We start from the raw sequence: 22,997 nt of genomic DNA on the forward strand, positions 1-22,997 counted from the left end.
CCACACGCTTTGGAGAAAGAAAGTCATCGCTTGTCCTGTCTCCTGTCTTTTCACACCTTATCCAGGTTTGGTACAGAAAGCTAAAAAGTAGTGCTTGTGAGAAGTATGAACGTATCTGTATGTTGCATGTTTGTAACTAACCGAAACTGCACCTTAGACTAGTGATTTTCTTGTATTTGGTAATGGCGTTTTAGCCACATGCTAATCTGCATTATTTATTTATTTTTGGTATCACTTTGGCTTCTGGGCATTAGGAATTGATTAGACTGAAAACCACAATGTGTATAAATGTTTATAAGTTAACAGTTTTAGGCGAAAGTAGTTTACAGTGTTAGTAGCTAAATGTAGCTCTGGTTAGCTGAACACATCTTAGCCTCAGGGAGCTAACCATTGATCACCACGGTGCCAAGACACCTAGCGCCACTCTAGGGTACTGACCAGGTTTTCATGGGCCACGTGTAAATGAGTTAACAAGTTATTGTAATTTGTCATGGTTGTGTTTTGATTGTGTTGATTGATCTCAAGTGCTAAAGTCTTTCTGTTACTGTCACGATATAATAGTCTATAAAATGGTACATTATTGTTGAAAATATATTCTTTTATAAGAAAGCTTATTTGATTAAGACTATGCTGTATGGAAAAAGAAGACATGTAGATGGAAAAAGAGACATGCATGTAGAACTGAAAATGGTTTATTTTTGTAATTATACCAAACGATTTACTTTGAGAAACTTAAGAGAGTTTTGATACTGAAGTATATTGTATACTATGAACATGTTTTCTTGAAGAGAAGAATAGCTGGGTGCGACCAGTATACACTTTTGAAAATATAACAGAAAAAAGACAAAATAAAGTACCGTAAATTCCGGACTATAAGCCGCGGCTTTTTTCCCGTTTTTTGGCCTTTTTTGCCCCCTGCGGCTTAAATAACGGTGCGTCTTATCTATGGATTTTTCCAGCAAACGGCCACTCGGGAACCTCCAAAATCTATGGATGTTGGTATGAGGCAGAACGAGAGCAAGACAGACATTATGAGAGCGAGACCCTGATTGGATGATGTTGCAAAAAATGTGCCTCGCGACCTGATTGGAGCACTGTGCCACTACTCTCTCTCAGCCACTACGGTAAAACACCCTCCCTCCTCCCTCGCTCCGGGGGGAAAAAGGCAGCGATTGAGCTTGAAAGACAGTCTGAATGAAATTGAATGTAACATTCCCAATTCTATGTATTACATTCTAAAAAACTAACAGCAACATTTTGGAAGGCTAAGCCACACAACTAGCTCGTTGTAATCTAACATCATGCTTCAAAAGATGGAGAACTGGCTGTGTTACGACGATGGCGGCGAGAAGAAGAAGGAAAGAAGGAAATCGAGTAGCAGCACGTAACCTTGGCATCAGGGTGTTGACACAGAGAGCAGACGGCCGAGGTGCCGTTCAGATCCGACTGAAGGCTCAAGTTTGCCAGTGGATCCTGACAGCGTGGAGGAGTGTCAAAACATCCACGATTACCAACGGGTTCCGAAAGGCTGGACTGCTGCGTGATGAAGAGGAGGACGCCGCCAGCTGAGGGCCTTCAGAGGCTGTTCGATTCCGACAGTGACGAAGAGGAGTTCGTTGGTTTTGAGAGCGACAACGAAGGAGAGAGAAGAGTGGCTGACGAAGCCACCCTGAGCCTGTTCGTTTCCGACACTGAAGATGAGGACTTTGGTGGTTTTAGTAGGCAGGAAGAAGACGAAGATGAGGATTAATGACTTGACTTTTCTGGTTACAGCCGTGTACTGCACCTTAGCCTAAAAGATGAAGACGAGTATTAATGACTTTTCTGGTAGGCTGATTACCGTATATTTTAAGCAGCCGTGTTACTGCAACTTTAGGCTTACGCGCTTACTGTCGTGTTACAGGCACTTTATTTTGCACTTTAAAAAAAACACATTTAATTTAGCCATTGATATTGCCTCGTCAAGCGCTGTAAGCTTTGTTTTTTGTTATGGTACTACTGTAGGCTATAATGTAGATCAGTGGTTTTCAACCTTTTTCATGCCAAGGACCCCTAAATTTACACAGCACAGTACATGTTCTGTAGCTACTATTGCACTAAATGGTAACACTTGAATACGTTATGCAAATATGCAACTTGTTTTGTTGAAATGTTAATAAATGGGAGCTTCCCCAAACAGCCATCTCTTTCCCGACAATCCCCTCTGTGCACGAAGCCTTACATATGGTAATTAAACATCAAAACACCCGCGGCTTATAGACCGGTGCGGCTTATAGAAGAAAAAAATAGTCACCTTTGAAGGTGCGTCTTATAGACCGGTGCGCCTTATAGTCCGGAATTTACGGTAATGAGAAATAAATGATAATCCACACGCTTTGGAGAAAGAAAGTCATCGCTTGTCCTGTCTCCTGTCACACCTTATCCACGTTTGTTGTCACCAAACATGGTCGTCACCAAACAAGGTTTGGATTATCAATTAATTTGTTAACGGTACCAAGCCTGGGACCCGTTACAAATTCATGGGGGCTCGTATCTGGGATCGGCGCCGCCTTCTGGTCCGGAGCTGATCCATCCTGATGACATCTGGGACCGACCGATGCAGAGGCTGATGCGTGCGGAGTCCTGTGACCCTGAGTGAGCGGAGACCCTTGGCCCGTGGACTGTGTGACTGACCGTGAGCGAGAAGGAGGAGCTAAGATGGCGGACAGTGGGAGAAAGAGCCTAGTGTGGGTCATTAGGAAATGCCTACTCACCTTGTCGGCGGAAGAGCTCCACCAAATCACCCAGACAGTGGGTCCAGTGTCGGGATGGGAGCAGTCCGAGGCACAGGAGGGAGACCATGAGGGATGCTTCGACTACATCAGTTCGTATATGTACAGTGAGCGCTTACTTAAGTCAGAGGACAGTGGTATGGTTGAATTACTGGTTTTGAAAGATGATATTGATGCTATTCTTAAGAACCGTGATGCAATGCTACTGTTAAGTGTAAGGGGTGATTCTGAATCACAGACCATGCACACAGACACTCAACCCATTCACACTCATGATGGCAACGCCATTCAAACAAGCCAAACTACAACCGAGACCGTTCAGATGTCCCCAGCTGATGATGTAGTTACTCTTGCTACAGCCGTCCCAACCAGTTTTGCTTTGCCTAGAAATAGTACTGACAGTCTTAACACTAGTCCGGTGCCTATTGCCCCAGCATCAAGCTTAGCTAATGCTACAATGCTAAACACATCTGACACATCGAACACTGAGTTGCTTAAAATGCTCGCCAGCTATGAAGAGCTTAGCAAACAAATAATACAGTGTATTCCAGGATACTTACCTCCTACACACTTACCTGCTGTACACTTACCTGCTACACAGTCACCAGTGTACTTACCTGCTACACAACCACCTGCTACACACCTGCTGTACACTTACCTGCAACACAGTCACCAGTGTACTCACTTCCTACACACTTACCTGCTGTACACTTACCTGCTACACAGTCACCTGCTGTACACTTACCTACCACACAGTCACCACCTGTATACTTACCTGCTACACAGTCACTAGTGTACTCACCACCATCTCTAGCCCTGCCTAGCAAGCTTCATCATGATACGCCAGACAGTAACTCATCTGGTGAATCTATCACTCAGCCAATCCCTGATAGGATGGTCTCCTTAAGAGAGCTCTCCTACCTCCAGAGGAGGGAGTATAAGGTACAACGGGGTCAAATCGGTGACAGTTCATCGGACATCACCTACAACAATGTCTGCAACCAAGTCGAAGAAGGAATAAAGGAACGCTTCAGTGACCCAGAAATAGTCTGTGGTGTGCTCAAAATAATAAGACCTGGCAACTTCAAAGATATGCTCATAAATAAAGATGACATAACAATGACTGAGCTCAAGGGGTTTCTCCAAGCCCACCTAAGAGAAAAAAACAGTACAGAATTATTCCAGGAGCTGATGTGCACAAAACAAGATGAGAATGAGACACCACAACAATTTCTCTACCGTGTTTAAAACAACGTATCCTCTTCACATCTAAATTGTCAGACGCAGGCATAAAATACTCTGCAGCTACACTGCCCTGCAAAGCTAAAAGGGGGTAACTCAATTTTTGTCAAAAATGAGTTTTTGTCATTTTTGGAACATTGAAGATCTGCTTTATCATGTGGAAAAATATCTTGAGTCAATTGTGTTGTTTTTTGGAGAAAATAGGCGGTCATATTTACAGTAACTTCCAAAAGCCCTAGAAAAGCCAAGCAAGACTAAGGTAACATCAGTTACGGTTGTTTGGTTTGGTTTGACTGCACTCTGAATGCTCTGCCCTGCAACGCAAAAAGGGGGTAACTCACCAGTATGCACAGGTTGAGTTGAGGTATGAGTTACATTACTGGGCAGGCCTAATGCCATGATTGTGACATCGGACCAATTACCACCCCCACCCACACAGACACCCACATTAACTCCCAAGGTTGCCAGCTCATATGACATTAACCCCCTAACCCTTATACATTAACCCGCGAGGCACCTCATATGACATTAACCCCCGAGGCTCCAGCTCATACCACATTTACCCCCGAGGCTCCAGCTCGTACAACATTATCCCCAGAGACGGCAACTTATATGACATTAACCCCCGAGGCGCCAGCTCATACGACATTAACCCCCGAGGTGCCAGCTCATACCACATTAACCCCCGAGGCGCCAGCTCATACCACATTAACCCCAGAGGCACTGCTCATATGAAATTAACCCCCGGAGGGGCCAGCTTATACAACATTAACCCCCGAGGCGTCGCTCATATGAAATTAACCCCAGAGGTACCAGCTGATACAACATTAACCACCGAGGCGCCAGCTCATATGACATTAACCCCTGAGGTACCAGCTCATACAACATTAACCCCCGAGGTGCCGCTCATATAAAATTAACCCCAGAGGTGCCAGCTCATACAACATTAACCCTCCAGGTACCAGCTCATACAACATTAACCCCCGAGGCGCCGCACATATGAAATTAACCCCAGAGGTGCCAGCTCATATGACATTAACCCCCGAGGCACCAGCTCATATGACATTAGCCACTGAGCTACCAGGTCATACAACATTAACCCCCAAGGCGCCAGCTCATATGACATTAACCCCTGAGGTACCAGCTCATACAACATTAACCCCCGAGGTGCCACTCATATGAAATTAACCCGATGTGCCAGCTCATACGACATCAACCCCCGAGGAGCCAGCTCATATGACATTAACCCCTGAGGCGCCAACACACAGAAACACAACGGGCCAACAAGACTCCCACCAAACTAGGCTTGAAGGATGTGTAGCGGCCTGATAATCTAGTTATATTATATTTATACGTGTATTATATTAAGCGTAATTGTGTCATGAACATGAGACTTCATGTCTATGTTATCATTATTATCATATATACTGGTTTTATATAGTGATAAGCAACCAAGTGAAGGATCAAATTGAAGTTACTGTCTTTTTGCTTGGCATCACCCCTTATTATTTTGCAGACAATGCAAAGCCAGAGTAAGGTAACTTCCAAATAAGGGTCAAAGGTCAAGTTTGAGCTAAAAAAAATTATGTAGATAAATAACTACATTAAATAAACAAATAATTAACACATTTCCAGTTTTCTTCCTACAATACATTTGGCTGGACAACAACAAAACTTTAAAGTCATTTTTCTCAGTTCTACACTCTGGCGAGTTACCCCCTTTTAGCTTTGCAGGGCAGTACAGTGCAAGACGTTTTCCTGCATACAGTGGACACAAACACACAGACATTCACAGAGACCTGAAACCTCTCCTGTCAAGCGGTGAAGTCCGTGATGAAACAATCTTACGCCACGTGATGAGAATCACCAGTGAGGAAAGTGAGAGACAGAGGAGACTTGGCTCCTCCCGTCGTCAAACCGCAAAAACTGCACACAGCGCACAGCTCGAGCTGAGTACAGTTAAGGGGTCTAACAACAAACAAGAAAATACGGATCGCAACACCAAACCAGAACTGTATAAGGACATTGTAGCCAAAGTAAATGACCTCACCAGAATGGTTGAGACAATGAAGCAACAAAACCAACCAGGACCGGCACACGATGAGTATCGGTATCCTCAAAATAGGATGCGACCAAGACGGGGGAGACCCTACGGTTTCCCAAAATGTGTCGAACAAAATCGTCAAGACTGCAACCATTGTTTCACATGTGGGGAGGAAGGACACCATGCAACTGGCTGTCTAAAGCGACAACAGAATCAGGGAAACTTCAACCGGCCGCTGTCGAGGGACAATCAGTGACCGGATCTGAAAATAAGTCCCAACCTGAATGTTCCAGTAAAAGCAAATCTGATAGTAGCAAAACAAGCCTTGCCTCAGCCACCACTCAAAAAAAAGCTAATACCCAAAATAACTGTAAACAAACATTGCCATCTCCTGAGCTACCACTCACAGCAAGGGGAGCCGTTGCTAACCTAATAGGAAGAAAAGCCTTAGTTCAATGTAATCTAAATGGTTTAGCAGCCACGTCATTGCTTGACACCGGGGCACAAGTTAGTATGGTAAGCCGTGCCTGGAAAGATGAATACATGCCTGACCTCAATATTCGTCCAGTGTCTGAAATAATTGAGGAAATAGATGATCTCAAGGTCTTTGCAGTAAATGGAGACCTTGTTCCATTCGATGGATGGATAGCCATAACGATAAACCTGCCAGGAAATGAGGACCCCAATCTTTCCATCAATGTCCCATTCCTAGTCAGTAGTTTACCAATGGAGAGGCCTTTGCTTGGTTTTAATGTTTTAGAACAGCTCATCTGCAGTCAACCAGAACGATTAGGTCCTGTGCTAGTTCACTTGCTTTGTAATGCCATCTCTGTTCCCAGTGAAAAAGCTGAAGCCATCGTGAGCTTTATTCAGACAGCAAGGCCAGTCATGCAGCAGGGACGCCTGAGGACAGGTGCCCAGGATATCATCATCCCAGCTGGTCAAGTGTCGTGGGTGAAGTGTCGGTTTCCACCAAACATGGATGCTTCTGGTCGTTTGGTGTTGTTTGAAACAGATGAAGACAGAGTGCCGTTGGAGCAGCTGGATGTAGGGCCAGGTCTGTTCAAAATCCAAAACCCTGCAAAGCCCTATGTCACCATACCAGTCGGTAACAACACCAAACATGATGTTACCTTAACACAAAAGACAGCTTTAGGAATCCTGCAGATTCATGCCATTCATGCCATTTGCACATATGTGCAGTGAATACGCCACTGTCTGCGACGTGTCTACTGCTTTATTGCTGTTGCCTCTTGTTTTTATTTATTTAGTTTTAGTTTTTGCACTATGTTGTAACGGAGTCTACAGCACAATAATTTCACACGTGATACTTGTACTACGGAGTGACAATAAAAATCTTGAATCTTGAATCTTGAAGTGAAGCACTCAATGCCAACAACCCATCACCGTCACTCTAAGACCAAAGGTCCACAGCTTTCATCTAAAGCACCGATTGACTGGACAGCAGACCAGAAGATATTGGAGAGGCTCAAGGTTCAAGGTTACTTTATTTTGTCTCCCAAGGGAGAAATTTGTCTTGGACACAGACCAGCAGCATACATACACAGTACAGTACACTACAAAAACATTAACAATAAGGCACACAGTGACACGTACATCCCGTCACTCACCAACGTAATAAATAAAACACCTTAACCAACATACCCAGTGCAAAAGAAGAAGCAGCAACACCTTTACTCCACCTCAGAACCTTCTACCCCTCTGTCTGCCTTCCGCAAGGAGTCCATTGAGGAGTGTAATTGACAGAGGGACAAAAGAATACTTATACCTATTATATTTCCACTTATGGACCCCATACCTCCTACCTGACGGCAGTAACCTATACTCTGGATGAAGTACATGAGAGGGGTCAGACACAATTTTCTTAGCCTGCCCAATGGTAGACTGCTCAAAGATGACCTGGGGAGTAATGGGAGGTTTAGGCATACCCATAATCTTCCCTGCCGTTTTGACCAATCTAAGGATCTCAGTTTTATACTTTACCGTCAGGTTTCCAAACCAACTTGTGATACCATACCTTAAAATGGACTCTATGCTGGCTCTATAAAAGATCAGCATTATATTTCTGCATACACCAAAGAGTCTAAGCCTACGTAGAAAATGAAGGCGCTGGTGTATTCTTGCACATAGACTTGTCACATGAGGGTGCCAGCTCATTTCACCATCAATCTGGACTCCTAGATATTTGTAGGAGGTGACCTGTTTTATGTCATGACCATGTATACTAATCAGGGTGTGGTCACCTATAGACCGGGGATCCACCACAATCTCCTCTGTTTTCCTTACATTAATTTGTAGGTGATGTTCATCACACCATCCTACAAACCTGTCCACTCCAGTTATATGGCTACTGATAAGGATAACAGTGTCATCAGAGAATTTGACCACATACTGATTGGGTTGTGAGCTGACACAATCATTTGTGTATAAAGTGAACATCAGGGACGAACTAACTGTCCCCTGGGGGGCCCCTGTACTGCTCACTGTCTCATCAGAGAGTGACGAGTTAAATCTCACCTGTTGTGGCCTGTTTGAAAGAAATGAAAAGTACCACTTAATTAAAAAAGGATTCAGCTCCAGCCTAGCCAACTTTCCTAGGAGGACATCTGGATGGATTGTATTAAAAGCGGAGCTAAAATCCACAAACAGAAGCCTTGCATATGTTTTATCATCTTCAAGGTGTTTCAATAACCGGTGGGTCAGTGTAGAAATCGCGTCACTAGTTCCACGATTCCTTGCATAAGCAAATTGATAGGGATCTAGTGATTGCTCTGTTTCTTTCCGGAGCTCCTCGGTTAAAATTCTCTCCAGGGATTTAACCACATTGGAGGTTAATGCAACTGGCCTATAATCATTATTCTCTCATCCACATTCTAATCAACCCACCCATCTTAGTATATCCAAATTTCGAGCAGCCCTTCGTCCTGCATACAGATGTGTCAGAACAAGGGCTCAGCGCAGTCCTTTATCAGCAGCAAGAGGGAAAACTGTGCGTCATTGCATATGGATCACGAACGCTGACGCCAGCCGAGAAGAACTACAACCTACATAGCGGAAAACTTGAGTTCCTTGCTCTAAAGTGGGCAGTGTGTGAAAAATTTTGAGACTATCTATTTTATGCTCCGCACTTTACCATCTACACAGATAATAACCCACTGACCTACGTAATGAGCACTGCAAAACTCAACGCAGTTGGACACCGCTGGGTGGGAGAGTTATCAGATTTCCGCTTCAACATCAAATACAGACCTGGGAAAACCAATATTGACGCTGATACACTCTCCCGTCTCCCTCTTGATATTAACAGCTACGTGACAACATGCACTGAGGAGCTGTCACAGGACGTGCTACATGCAACCTGGGAAGGTAGTCAAGCAGCCCAGAGGAAATGTGTGGCATGGATAGCTGCCCTCTACACTTCCTCTCTCGATGTGATCCCACAGCCTCGTCTACTCCTGCCTGAGATCAGTCAAGATGAGCTTGCAAAAGCCCAACAAGAGGACCCTGCTATCGGGGAAATAATAAGGCTCAAAAAGGCGAGTGGTGTCCTCACTGATGAAATACGGAGATCTGTGAATGGACTCCCCCGAAAGCTCCTTCATGAGTGGAGTCGACTACACTTTGAAAATGGAATTCTATACAGACGCACACCAGAAAGAAAACAGTTAGTCCTCCCCGCCAAATACCAATCTGTTGCCCTGAAACACCTCCATGACAACATGGGACACGTGGGTACAGAGCGAGTGCTTCATCTCGCCAGAGAAAGGTTTTACTGGCCGTATATGAAAAAGTATATAGAGTTTTTTTGATTGATTGATTGAGTTCTTTATTGATAATGAATACACAGTATATACAATATACATATATACATACACAGGCCCACCATTATCAAAAGGATAAAAACGCAATAAAGCTGACAGCTTATTTCCATTGCGGTCCTATGTCACAAGAAAATGCTCTTGCATAAAACAAAAGAAACCCACAATGCATGTGCGCGCACCTATGGGTGGCTTAAAATCTAACTTTCCCCTTGAATTGGTCTGCATAGATTACTTACATCTAGAGAAGAGGAAAGGAGGCTATGAGTACATTTTAGTGGTAATCGACCATTTTACCAGATTTGCTCAAGCCTACCCAACCAAAAATAAATCTGGCCATACTGCAGCAGAGCGCATATACAATGATTACGTACCTCGTTTCGGATATCCAAATAAACTCCACCATGACCAAGGACGCGAGTTCGAGAATGATCTCTTTCGAACATTAGGACGGCTGTCAGGGGTCGGTCATTCTCGAACATCCCCGTACCATGAATGTTGCATTCCTTACCTGGATGTAACCCCAGTGTAACCCGGCTGAGCGCTTATAGTCTAGTAGGAACGGGGGGTCCCCGCGCACCCGAAAGATATATTTTTCTAACATAGATTTTTGTACTCCTCAAGGTGTCTAATAAACAAATTGTGTTGTTACCCCGTTGAAATAGTGTCCCATGGGTCCGTTTGGCGGCCATCTTTGCGGGCATATTGCGATGTCTGATGAAAATGGATAAGGGTCATAACTTTTGAACTAGACGTCATACAGAGACAAATGACACCACTTTTCTGTATGATTTCTGCATGAGGAATTGATTGAGAGGGTTGTTTTAATGATTTTAACAGGTTTGGTATAGTAAAACTCAAAAACATTTGAAAAAAGTGTCTAATTTACTCTCAAAATCTTGCAAAAGAAATCTATCTACATATTAGTCCATGGGCCAGAAGGGTTGGGAATAATGCTCATATTGATTTTTGGCAAGGTATACATCTCTACATACATACATCTCAGACCCGGCGTCACGAGGGGGCGTGAGGGGGCGTCGCCCCCTCACCCAGACTACCCGCCCCCTCAGTCAAAACGTGGTCCGTTTACTCTTTTTTGTTTTTGTTTGTTTTCCCAGGATGGCGAAGGTTTTCTCAGGATGGCGAAGGTAGATTTTCTTTCGCCACCTGGGATTGGTTTGGGTTTTTTAGGCTCATGGGGAGCGATGATTGGTTGTGTGTACGCATGAGGCAGAGCCATGTAGCATGAGGATTACAGCGATTGGTTAGGTTAGGGTAAAATATCAGGGTAAGCCAATCAGAGGCAGAGTAGGGCGGGACATTATGTTGGATCCGGCCTCGGGGAAACCGCCTCTTGTTGTAGGCTAGTTGATTAGGCTAGGCTACTGGAGACCCACTAGAGAAGAGAACCATATCCGCACTTTTTGAGTTATTTCGCCGCCATGGACATTAGAAAATGGTTAAAGAAGAACCCTCCGGCCGCGGCGGCCCCACTGTCACGGGCCCGTGACCGTGAGTTTGAGGAAGAAGGCGAGCCTGGCGTGGCGAGGCTGGCGAGCAGCCTGGAGGCAGCTGCAGCAGCTTTACACCGGCGTCAGGTGGGCTACCCGGGCTCGATCACATTGTTCAGTCACTAGTGTGTTCTGTTGTTTTTGGCTTCACAACATGCTGCCTGTTTGCTGGATTGTTATTTCTACAGCCTACTACAGACTACTACAGGTAAGAGGCTGGTTATTCTATTTATTGCATTGTTGTTTGATGTTTGCGCTGCTGGTACACACGCTGTTATTGTTGTTATGAATGGATTTAATTTAAATATTGGTAAGCAGGCACGTCTTTGTGGCTGTGTCTGTAGCTTGTCTATAGCCTACTGTCAGCACCATGGACAGCAACGGGGCAGCCTGCACTCTGAGCGGCCGGCCGGGTCTCTCCACGCAGCCAGGTGGGACAACATAATTAGGCTATGTTCCCGCGGGTGTGTCAGTAGCGTCTATACTGTCTGTAATTGTTGAAAAGGAACGTTAAAGCAGGCACATACTTGGTGGCTGTCAGGCTGTGTTAGTGTGTTTATAGTTTGTCTATTAACTATACGGCCTATTGTTGTAAAGCTGGCACTTGGTGGCAGTGTTTGTCTACTTGTCTGTAATGATCTCAAAGAGGAGAGGCTCTTTGGAAGAGCGTTATATTGGCATAAAAGGCACAATTACACGTCTCTATTAACGGGTCTGTAATCGCGAGTAAAACGGCTGACTTGATGCCTAGATAAGGCAACTGGTCTGCTCATGTTTTTCAAGCTGGGAATAGTGCGTTACGTTGTCGCCGCCCCCTCCTGGAATTCCAACGCCCCCTATACTGTAGTGGGCTGTAGCCGGGGCTGTGTGAGAGCTCCCTCAAGGCTTCAATGCTTGTACACCTCTCACAGCATAATAATCCCCATGGCATAATCTTTGTTCTTCTCACTGAGTGATACACTCCATACTACTAATACTGTGTAGTTATACAATCCAATCAGAATTCCCTGAATTTCTCTGTTACTCATCTATTTAAACATTTTAAACATGCAACAATTAAACAATTAACTACAGATATAATGTGGTATCAAAATCAAAACACATTATGATTTTCTTGTGAAAAACAAGACAGGAAAAGGACACTAGATCATACATGGGCAAACTACGGCCGGGCGCCACCTGTGTGGCCCGCGATGGAATTGCAAAAAAAAAAAAGCAAGATACCCGCTGAATAAGTTCATGTCATTCTGGCCAATACTCCACTTCTGTTATAGCATTTCAGTCTGGAATATGGAATATCTTTCAAATAATCTTTATGACTAAAAGGCTACATTGAATTAGAAATTTAAATAATTAACTCACTGGTTTTGGATTTATTTAGCTTCAAGACTGCATTTTTGTCCGTGTGACCCGCAACACAGGCTTTGATCATCCCGGGCCACTTACTGATACTTATGCTTAAATTAACCCACTCATATTCTGATTTATTTCAAGAAAAACATTTTGGCTAGTGGAAATTCTAATTGCCTGGTAACTTTAAAATCTAGCAGCCATATTGGCAGGTGGTCAAAAAAGTTAATTTCAAGCCCTGAGAGCAGGTGGTGACATAGGAGTGAGTGAGAAAAGGATGAAATATTGGTGGTTAAGACTGAATAATGACATCACAACTGTTAATTTAAAATTAGTTATTCCTCTAAACGTGGCTTCAAATGCACCAAATTTTTCACGCTGGCGCCGTTCAGCCCTCAGCAAAACCTGGTAGCGAGGACATTTTTTGTGGCCCTCTCTATCATCAAAGTTGCCCATCCATGGGTTACGGCATGACAATATTTGTTCGGCCCCCAGCAACAATCTGGGTTTCTCATGTGGCCCCCCATGAAAAATAATTGCCCACCCCTGCACTAGATTGTAGTTACTGCGCTTTGCATTTGTACTACCTATATATCTGTTTAAGGAATACACAGACAGAGTGTAGTGTCTGAATTTTTGGGGTCATAGGTCAAATAATAGATCATGTTTAGCCATGAAAAATACTTTATGTATACATATTCAATGAGCGCATTATCACTTTTCAACCTATAACTCATTTGGCTGGACAGTCAAAAAACTTTAAAGCCATTTTTCTCTTTCATTGTTAGCGTAGTGACTGCGGTTAGGATTTGTAGGGCAGCATAGACATAGAACTTTGCCCATTAAAATTTGGCCAGAGGCAGACCAGAAGAAAGTTCAATGGTATTCGACCAATCACGACACATGTATTGTAAACATAACTGAGGCAGGTGATTGTGGAAGTTAGTGGATGCCCCGCCTTGAGTGGACATCCTCCCTTAAGGCGGTACATCCTTTTTGACAAACTTTCCCCTCGGTGAAGTACAGATCTAGTTGTCGGGAGCATTTGCAAATTGCGGGAGAGAACATGTACTGTATGTTTTAAGAGACTACCGAAGGGTTAACACATGGGGCAGGTCGAGTGAAGCACCACCTGGCAACTGTCGAAGGAGAATGCGGGCTGTACGGCAATCACGGCAGAGAGTTCCCCAAACTTCTGACCAGCCAGATATCTTACCAGAGCAGCCAGTAGTTGTGGCGGGACAATGCCGGCGCCCAACGGGCGGAATTTTGAAACCAGATTAGAGGACCATTTACATTAAGATTAGACTGTTTTTCAGTCTTAACCATCAATTTGCTGAGTGAGTGGCGCTGCTCTTGCCCAGATGTAGCCATATAGGCTCAGGGGTTAAAGCAAAATAAAATATTTTGACTGAAAACTTTTTGAGGCCTATTTTAGCTGTTTCGGGCTTTCTAGAGTGTCTGCTTTTTCCCCACCGTGCCGTCGCTTCACATGGGTTTTCATGTAAAAAAGGGCAGACAGTGTGTACATCACACTCATTTCACTCTCAAGTTCCCAAACATCCAGTAGGCCTAATGATGCATGAATTGTGTTCTGGGCTGATGTTATAAGGTTCCACGTAAATATGCCAACAGAGACATGTGAAAATTACTGGCTATAATAAATCACAATTAATATATGGATGTTTTTTATCGAGTCAAACAAGTAGGTTAAGGGATCACTATAACAATTATAACTAACAGTAGCCACAGGAACTACAACAACATTGTCAAACATATGTCCCAACTAAAGAGGTTCTCTTCCACCAGTCACACAGCTCAGCTCCACCCAAACTCTCACCCCTCCTCTCCCACTGAGCTGATGGTCTGGTAGCCTACTGTTATGAAAACACACCAATTAATACTGTCAGACAACACCTAGCATGCCTAGGCTAACCACCTAACGCTAGTGTTATAGTTCAGCATCAAGTGAAGAGGAAACATCCCACTGCACACGGTTACATCTAAAACATATTCCTCAGAATTACAGAACCATCATGGAGTCAGGTAACAGATGAAATCAACATCTTGTTATCAACTAACTCAGAGACTAGCAGCAGCTGACACATCTAATGCTAACCAGAAAGTTAGTAACCATTAACAACTAGTTACTGCACTAGCAACAGTTGTTTGTTAATGTTATCATGTTGCGTTACAGATAGGTGCCTATATCTCATTCAATAACGTTAGCGTTGACGCTAGTGAAACTCCACTAGACTTTTTCTCTCCATCAAATAACGTTATTCTGCTGACATGCATCTTTAAGATGGAAATGACAATTAGTGACATGTGGTCGTGGAAAAAGCGTAAACCCCCACGCTGTCAGGGGGAATACACCGAAAATAATAACGTTAACGTTACTGCAGCAAACGTTTGAGCGTGTGTGTGTTAGCAAGTTTTACCTGTCCGTGTCCAATAAAAGACAACTCCGCATCGCGCATGTTTTCAAAGTTCCTCCACCTTTGCAGTAATAAATTAACTCCAATTCTCACAATAACAAACTTCTTCAGTCCAATGCTGTCATGGATAATTTAACGTTAGGAACTAACGCTGTCTGAGAGGCAGATCGGCAACAGTGTTTTGTTTAGCGTTACATGGAGTGGCTTTGCAGGGTCGCGTCAGCGGGCCGAAAACATAGCACAACGTAGCAAAACATTTATCAGCGAACATAGTGGTGCATTGAAACAGGCAAGGAAACATGACGTTCAACCTGGAAACCGTAGCAATACATTTTCAGACTACAGGCCAGGAGAATAATTTGGACGTCCGGTCGGAATTTTTCAAAATAAAAGCTTTCATTCAAACTCAATACAATACACATTGAAAATATACAAAGGGGCTTTAATTTTGGTATTTTTCACATTTCATATCTGGCACATGTCAACTTGTCAAAATTCCGAGTCGGATCGAGAGAGGCGCCAGACGGTGAAATGTCCGACGACCGGCTCTTGTGGAACTCTCTGCACGGCCGTGACCGTCTCGACCCACCTTACCACTCTTGCCACCTTTTAGAACCAGACAGGCGTGTTTGCACAGTGGCGGAGACCAGTAGCAACCCCAACACCTTGCCTGTCGGCCGGGTATGGGGTAGCTCCCTCTCCAGTTGATGACAACCAAACCCAGCCAGGTGGCACATCCCTCCCTCATTTCACCAGGTTGTCCCCAGGTTGTCTCATTTAGAAGAAGAACCCCGGCAATGCTGGGGTTCAAGAACCGTATCCACACACCTGGAAGGTGTGAGAGTGCCAGGGCTAGCCAACGGAAGTACACAGTACCCAAAGCTAACCCTTGAAGACCCATTGCAAGAAGCAGGTGACTCCCAAGTCCACCCTGGTCTGCCAGCCACCCGATTGCACCCTTGTCAGCAGATGCTTGTCATAAGCCTAAGCATAAGGGTCAAGGGATTTTGAGGGAGAGGGCACAAAACTTTCAGTTTTCCTCTTATCGATATTCTGAAGGTTTTTCCAAAGGGGTTTTGCCTGATTTATATAAAATTTTATTCCTAAAAACGTGGCAATTTTAATGCCTCTGCCGGCGATAGCCGAGCCGGAGGCATTATGGTTTAGGGTTGTCCGACCATCCGTCTGTCCGTCCATCTGATGTTCGTTAAAGAGATATCTCGGGAATGCCTTGAAAGAATTTCGTCAAATTTGGCTCAAACGTCCACTTGGACTCAAGGATGAACTGGTTACATTTTGGTGGTCAAAGGTCAAGGTTCAAGGTCACTGTGACCTCATGAACACCATTTTCTAGCTCGTTAACACGATATCTCAGGAACGCCTTAATGGAATTCCGTCACATTTGGCTCAAACGTCCACTTGGACTCAAGGATGAACTGATTATATTTTGGTGGTCAAAGTTCAAGGTCACTGTGACCTCACGAACACCATTTTCAGGCTCATTAACGCGATGTCTCAGTAACACCTTGACGGAATTTCATCAAATTTGGCTCAAACTTCAAAGTCTGGGCAGACATGGATGTCGACTGCTCAACTGTAGGTGGAGGCATATATCCATGGTACGGTCGTTCTAGTTTTGTATCGCCGTTGACAACATTTTCTGATTTATGGAATAATAAAGAGATATCCACAATCCCGCTCTAAAAACATTTCACTCTAATATGTCAACAAAAGCAAACAAGACTCTTGAATCTGGCAATGTTCAGATTTATATTCTGTAAAGTTACGCACATTTTCTAGGCTTTACTGCTCCTTCATCCGCCATTATTTTTCAAATTACTGCAAATCAGACATTGAAATATTGAATACAAAAACACCACAATTGTATGTGAATGAATAGGCTATAGTCAAAACTCATTAAGAACTTTCCAGTTTTGCACGTCCTTCCTCTGTCCTGTCCTGTCTGTCCTGTCCTCCCTGTGGAGCCATGGAACATCACTGTTCATTACTATTTGTTGTGCTTTAATATCTATAAATACTGCTGCAAGCTCTGCCCTGCTCCTGTTAGGGCACATCTGCTGCTGCCCCACAGTTTGCCTCTTAAGGTCCTCTTAAGGCATTTGTTTTTCTTTGTGCGATTAAGTCGTACATCAATAATATTTTTCGAACCTACAGTATATCAATGCAACCGTGCATATAAACAGTGAAGTTTTGCTGAGCAATATTGCGGCGTTTACTTTTTTGGACCAGGGTCAATTTTTCAGAAAGTCACTTATGACGTGTACACATCTGTTGCTGTGATTGACAGGTGGGTCAAAATTTGCATCACAATCTCATGCTGTATATTCACATTGCTCTTGTTGTGTAATGGCCTTTAGTGTGATGTCCACCCAAAGGTGGCCAGAGCAGGGTTGGGCCCTTCTGCAGCTGCTGCTGGTGGCATCTCTCTCTGGGGCTGAGGAGCAGGTGTGTCAGCAGATAGGGGAACCGGAGATCCCCCAGCTGTATAAGAATGGGGACATTATTTTGGGTGGAATCTTCGCTTTCCACAACAGCTGGAAAGACCGACAGGACACATACATGCACAGACCACCACCACTGCAGTGCACAAGGTAAATCACACTGTAGCAAGCTATTTGACATATTAAGTAAGATAGAAGATTAGAAGAGATGGGTAGATATACAAAATGGTTTCAAATGGTTACCACACTGATTTTCTTTTCTAACTGTCTGGGTCAAGTTTGAGTTTCAGAATGTTCCAGTTTGCTCAGGCTATGCTCTTTGCCATTGAGGAAATTAACAACAGCACAGACTTGCTGCCTGGCATCTTTCTGGGCTACAAGTTCTATGATTCATGTGACTCCATTGCAAGGGCAATAAGGGTGGCACTGGCCCTGGCTAATGGGAATGAGGATATATCCGCAGCCTCCAAGGCACCCTGCACCAGACCGGCCCAAGTGCAGGCCATTATAGGAGGGACCATCTCCTCTCTTTCCACGGCTATATCCACTGTCATTGGACCTTTTCATATCCCATTGGTGGGTAGTTTTTTTTATAATCATGTATTCAACCTTGTCCATCGTTCTATATTTATTTTTATTTAATTTTATTGATAATACAGTAATTAGTATAGTGCAATTTGTCTGACTGCTCACAGTAAATGCAGTTTTAAGATAATTACTGCTAATGTGCTCTATGTTTTCCTGTGTACATTGTTTTATAATTTGCACCCTCATCTTGGGAATATCCTTCCGTTCTACTCCCTAGATCAGCTACTCGTCCAGCTGTGCTTGTCTCAGTGACAAAGTTCGGTACCCATCCTTCCTCAGAACACTATCCAGTGACATCTACCAGAGCAGAGCTATGGCCCAGTTGGTCAAGCACTTTGGCTGGACTTGGGTCGGGGCAATTAGAAACAATGATGATTATGGCAATAACGGCATGGCGAGATTCACAGAGACAGCCCAGCAGCTGGGCATCTGTCTAGAGTACTCTGTAGCCATACTTAGAACAGATCCACCAGAAAAAATACAGGCAATAATTGACATTATCAAAGCTTCCACTTCCAAGGTGATTGTCAATTTCCTCGGCCCCCCTGATTTGGAAATACTAGTACATGAGATGGCCAACCACAACCTGACTGGGTACCAGTGGGTAGGCTGTGATGGCTGGATCGTTGATTCCTACATTGCAACTATGAATGGACACCACATCCTGCATGGTGCTATAGCGCTGTCCACCCCCGATGTCCATGTCACAGGCATGAGAGAGTTCATTTTGGATTTAAAGTCACTCAATTCATCTAGTGAAGAATTGTTCACAGAATTATGGGAGACAATGTTTGATTGTAGGTTCAAGCAGACAAAGGGTTCAGGAGAGAATCAGAGATACTGTACAGGGTCTGAAGATCTGTCTGGGCAGCAAAACATTTTCACTGATATGTCATACATGCCCTTCTTTAACAATGTCTATAAAGCAGTGTATGCTGTGGCTCATGCACTACATATTGTTCTTGGCTGTAAAGAAACATGCAATAAGGTACAGCCAGATCCATTCACGGTGAGCACTGAAGGCTGAATGATAGTTCAACATTATGTGCTTCACATGAGCAGATTTTTTACAGTATTGTTTAATAAATTGTTGCATGTGCATCATTCTGCAGAGCTAATACGAGGTGGTTTACGTTTAATGGAATAAGTAAAGTAATATCTATCTGCTTAGATTTTGCAGCACATAAAAAAGGTTCAGTTCAAGACAAAGGAGGGGGAGGACGTTTACTTTGATGAGAATGGAGACCCAGCAGCCAAGTATGACATCATAAACTGGCAGCCGAATGAAAATGGCAGTGTGGAGTTTGTCACCGTTGGTCTTTACGACGCATCTTTACCTGCAGAAAAACAGCTAAATCTGCACACTAAGTCCTTCATTTGGGCACAGAACTCAGAACAGGTTAATACTATTATGATCATTAATGAATTGTTTAACTTGCAGGATTATTGTATCGTACTGTCGATTTGATCAGTATTTCAAATGGTGGAAAGACAAAAGCATGTCAACATTTATCTCATACTGCTTTTTGTTCATGCAGGTGCCTGTGTCAGTGTGCAGTGAGAGCTGTCCTCCAGGAACCCGTAAGGTCCTCCAGAAAGGAATGCCTGTCTGCTGCTATGACTGTATACCATGTGCAGAGGGAGAAATCAGCAACACCACAGGTGCTCTAGTATGATTTAATGGATCAAAGTATAACGCGTGTAAATTCAATATCAGCAATGAAATACATATTGAAATATAATAACAGTATTTATATGTTTATGTACAGTAGCCTACAGTTCACAGGGAAAATTGAATTCATCATCAGTGCATTTGGCAGTACTGTGAAATCTTGTTCTGATTTATAGAAAATGTTTGAGTACCAGCATGTGATTATACTGTAAACAAGATGTACATTTGTTGTAGATAACAAACTAATTCATTTTTACTACCTGCTCAATCCTTTTCAGGGTAACAGGGGGCTGGAACCGATCCAAGCATACATTGGGTGCAAAATGATGAATACATTAATTATGTAAATAAGTAGCCTACAGTCTCCCTCCTTATATAGTTTTGCCTCGAGTCAAATATTCATTATTTCTTGCATGGCCAAGATGATCAGACTTGACCTACCACCACGACTTTAAAGGAGTAGATTATGGGGCCGCTACGTGGCCTTCAAATCGAGTTTGCTGGGACTCCGGCCCGGTATTGTGTTGTGTGTAAGATCTGAGTGTGTTCTGGGCGGTTCCCAGAAGCGCACTCCCTCAGTTTCAAGTCGATCGGATGAATGTTTCTCGATATAAAAACACTTTTTGTGTTGCGAGTAGGTGGCACTATGCCGAATTGCACGAAATTCGGAACTGCACTCTGTCGGGTTCCCAACAACACACTCGTCAACTTTGAAGTCGATCGGACGAATGGTCCGTGAGATAAAGCACTTTTTTTGTTTGCCAGTGGGTGGTGCTATGCCGAATAACACGGAAGTTGGCACTGTGCTCTGTCGGGTTCCCAGCAGCGCACTACGTTTTAAGTAGATTGGACCACAAATTCTTGAGATAAACCACTTTTCTGTTGCCAGTATGTGGCACTATGCCGAATTGCTGAAATTCAGCACTGCATTCTGTCAGTTTCACCGCCGTGCACTCCCAATGTTTAAAGTTAATCGGACGGACGCTTCCCAGCGAGCACAAAACGTTTTTTCAACATTGATTTTTAGTTTACATCGTGTCAAAAAACACAATTTTGTTAATCGTATTGTTAAAACATTTGTTCCTTGACATAGAGACATTATTGATAGTGTGTGAATTGGCATTTGTCCAATTTATTGTGTAACATGAGAGTTGAAATCTGGTCTACACGAACACTACATTTCAACACATTTCATGTTACATGAAATATCATAAATATGGGACTATATCGGCTATGTGGTGCCAGCAAAAAGCTTCCAGGACACAACTATGGTTAATACTTTAGCGCAATACTATAAAATAATGAATTGAGTTCCTGCAGCAACGCGCATGCGCAAGTACTTAGTCGCTAGCTACTAGCTGTGACTGACTAGACCAAAGCAAGTCTGCAGACTGCACCGGTCTGCACCAAGTGCGGAACGAGGTGCTCTGGGCATGCTATGTTATTGTAATAGACTGTATAGGCTACAACGCTCTGTGTCCCCCCTGAGTTGCCGGTGTTAAATGAAGTTATAACTTCTGAAACCATACAGCCTACAGACTACATACACACACACACACACACAGTCAACATAATTTTAGTCTCTTACATAATATAATAGTCTGATACACATGATATAAAATACACCTGTCTCATGATCGTTTAGCCTGTGGTACCATGCAATTGTGTACAAGATAGCGATATAGTAGACTATATACTGTATATGCCTGGCACCCCATATCTTTTCAGTGAACGTATAGCTCAATTGATAGAGCATGGTGCCCTGAATGTTAGAGACCAGCGGTTTGCCTCCCGTGAGAGGTGTTGCAATTTTACTTTAAGATCATGGTGAAATGTGGTCTAAATTTGAACTAGTGGGTGAAAAAACGTTCACTTTTGAATCTTTCTTGCATGTTTTTTCAACATCCAAACGTTTTTTAAATGTCTTTTCAACCGCTTTTCAAATGCTCGCTGGGTTCTTGGGATAAACCATTTTTTGTGTTGCCAGAAGGTGACGCTATGCCGGCAGGCTCTAACAACACCTCCTGTCTATCTGTGTGGGGTGGGGGTGTCTGTGTGTGGGGCTGAGTGGCATGGTATCAGTCGGACGGGCCTGCGACCCAATGTCACTTTCGTGACACAAAATGACACAAATCATGACTGACAGACACCGCCACCCGCCCACCTAGGCCAGTGGTTCTCAACCTGGGGGTTGGGACCCCCCAGGGGGTCGCAAGATTATTTTGGGGGTCGCAGGATGATTGTCAAAGTAGAAAAAAGAACAAAATAAGAAATGATTTTTCTCCCATGATGATTAAATCTCACATACCAATGGTTTATCTCCTGATGAAGTGCTTAAACTCATCAGCTCAAACCGAGCCACTTACTGCCCCCTCGATCCTATCCCTTCCTCTCTCCTCCAAACCATCTCACCTAACATATCTCCCTTCCTCACTACCTTCATTAACTCCTCTCTGTCCTCTGGTCTTGTCCCCCCTGCTCTAAAGACTGCAAGAGTCAAGCCTCTGCTTAAGAAACCCTCCCTTGACCCTACTGCTATTCACAACTACAGACCTGTCTCTCTTCTCTCATTCCTTTCCAAAACCCTCGAACGAGCAGCGTCCGAACAACTTTCTCTCTATCTCTCCCAAAATGACCTCCTGGACCCTCTGCAGTCCGGTTTCAAGGCTTCTCACTCCACTGAGACAGCTCTTCTTGCTGTCACAGAGGCCCTTCACACTGCTAAGGCCTCATCCCTCTCTTCTGTTCTTGTCCTCCTTGACCTGTCTGCTGCCTTCGATACAGTCAACCACCAAATCCTTCTTTCCACTCTGTCCGACCTCGGCATTTCAGGCTCTGCACTCTCCTGGTTTGCTTCTTACCTCTCTAACCGCTCATACCAGGTCTCATGGAGAGGGTCCCTCTCCAGATCCTGTCCTCTTACCACCGGTGTCCCCCAGGGCTCAGTCCTGGGCCCCTTACTTTTCCTTCTCTATATCAGATCTCTTGCCTATGTGATCTCTTCTCATGGCTTTTCTTATCACTGCTATGCTGATGACACCCAGCTTTTCCTTTCTTTCCCCCCCTCTGACACTCAAATC

At 43.9% G+C, this 22,997-nt stretch overlaps 1 protein-coding gene across 1 annotated transcript in view; it reads left to right on the top strand.

Annotated features, from left to right (window-relative positions):
• Nucleotides 1–11,338: 11,338 nt before the first annotated feature.
• The window catches only part of LOC310800746 (extracellular calcium-sensing receptor-like), a gene marked incomplete at both ends in the record, with an annotated part of 18,361 nt that continues 6,702 nt past the window's right edge, over nucleotides 11,339–22,997 (top strand). The window contains 6 exons of the mRNA XM_083664680.1: nucleotides 11,339–11,520; nucleotides 17,592–17,807; nucleotides 17,936–18,233; nucleotides 18,463–18,849; nucleotides 19,426–19,644; nucleotides 19,784–19,907. Coding sequence (XP_083520806.1) covers nucleotides 11,339–11,520; nucleotides 17,592–17,807; nucleotides 17,936–18,233; nucleotides 18,463–18,849; nucleotides 19,426–19,644; nucleotides 19,784–19,907 — 1,426 coding nt within the window. The remainder of the gene's footprint in view (nucleotides 11,521–17,591; nucleotides 17,808–17,935; nucleotides 18,234–18,462; nucleotides 18,850–19,425; nucleotides 19,645–19,783; nucleotides 19,908–22,997) is intronic.

The sequence above is a fragment of the Poromitra crassiceps genome (assembly GCF_964638095.1).
Source record: "Poromitra crassiceps genome assembly, contig: HAP1_SCAFFOLD_59, whole genome shotgun sequence".
NCBI lineage: Eukaryota > Metazoa > Chordata > Actinopteri > Beryciformes > Melamphaidae > Poromitra > Poromitra crassiceps.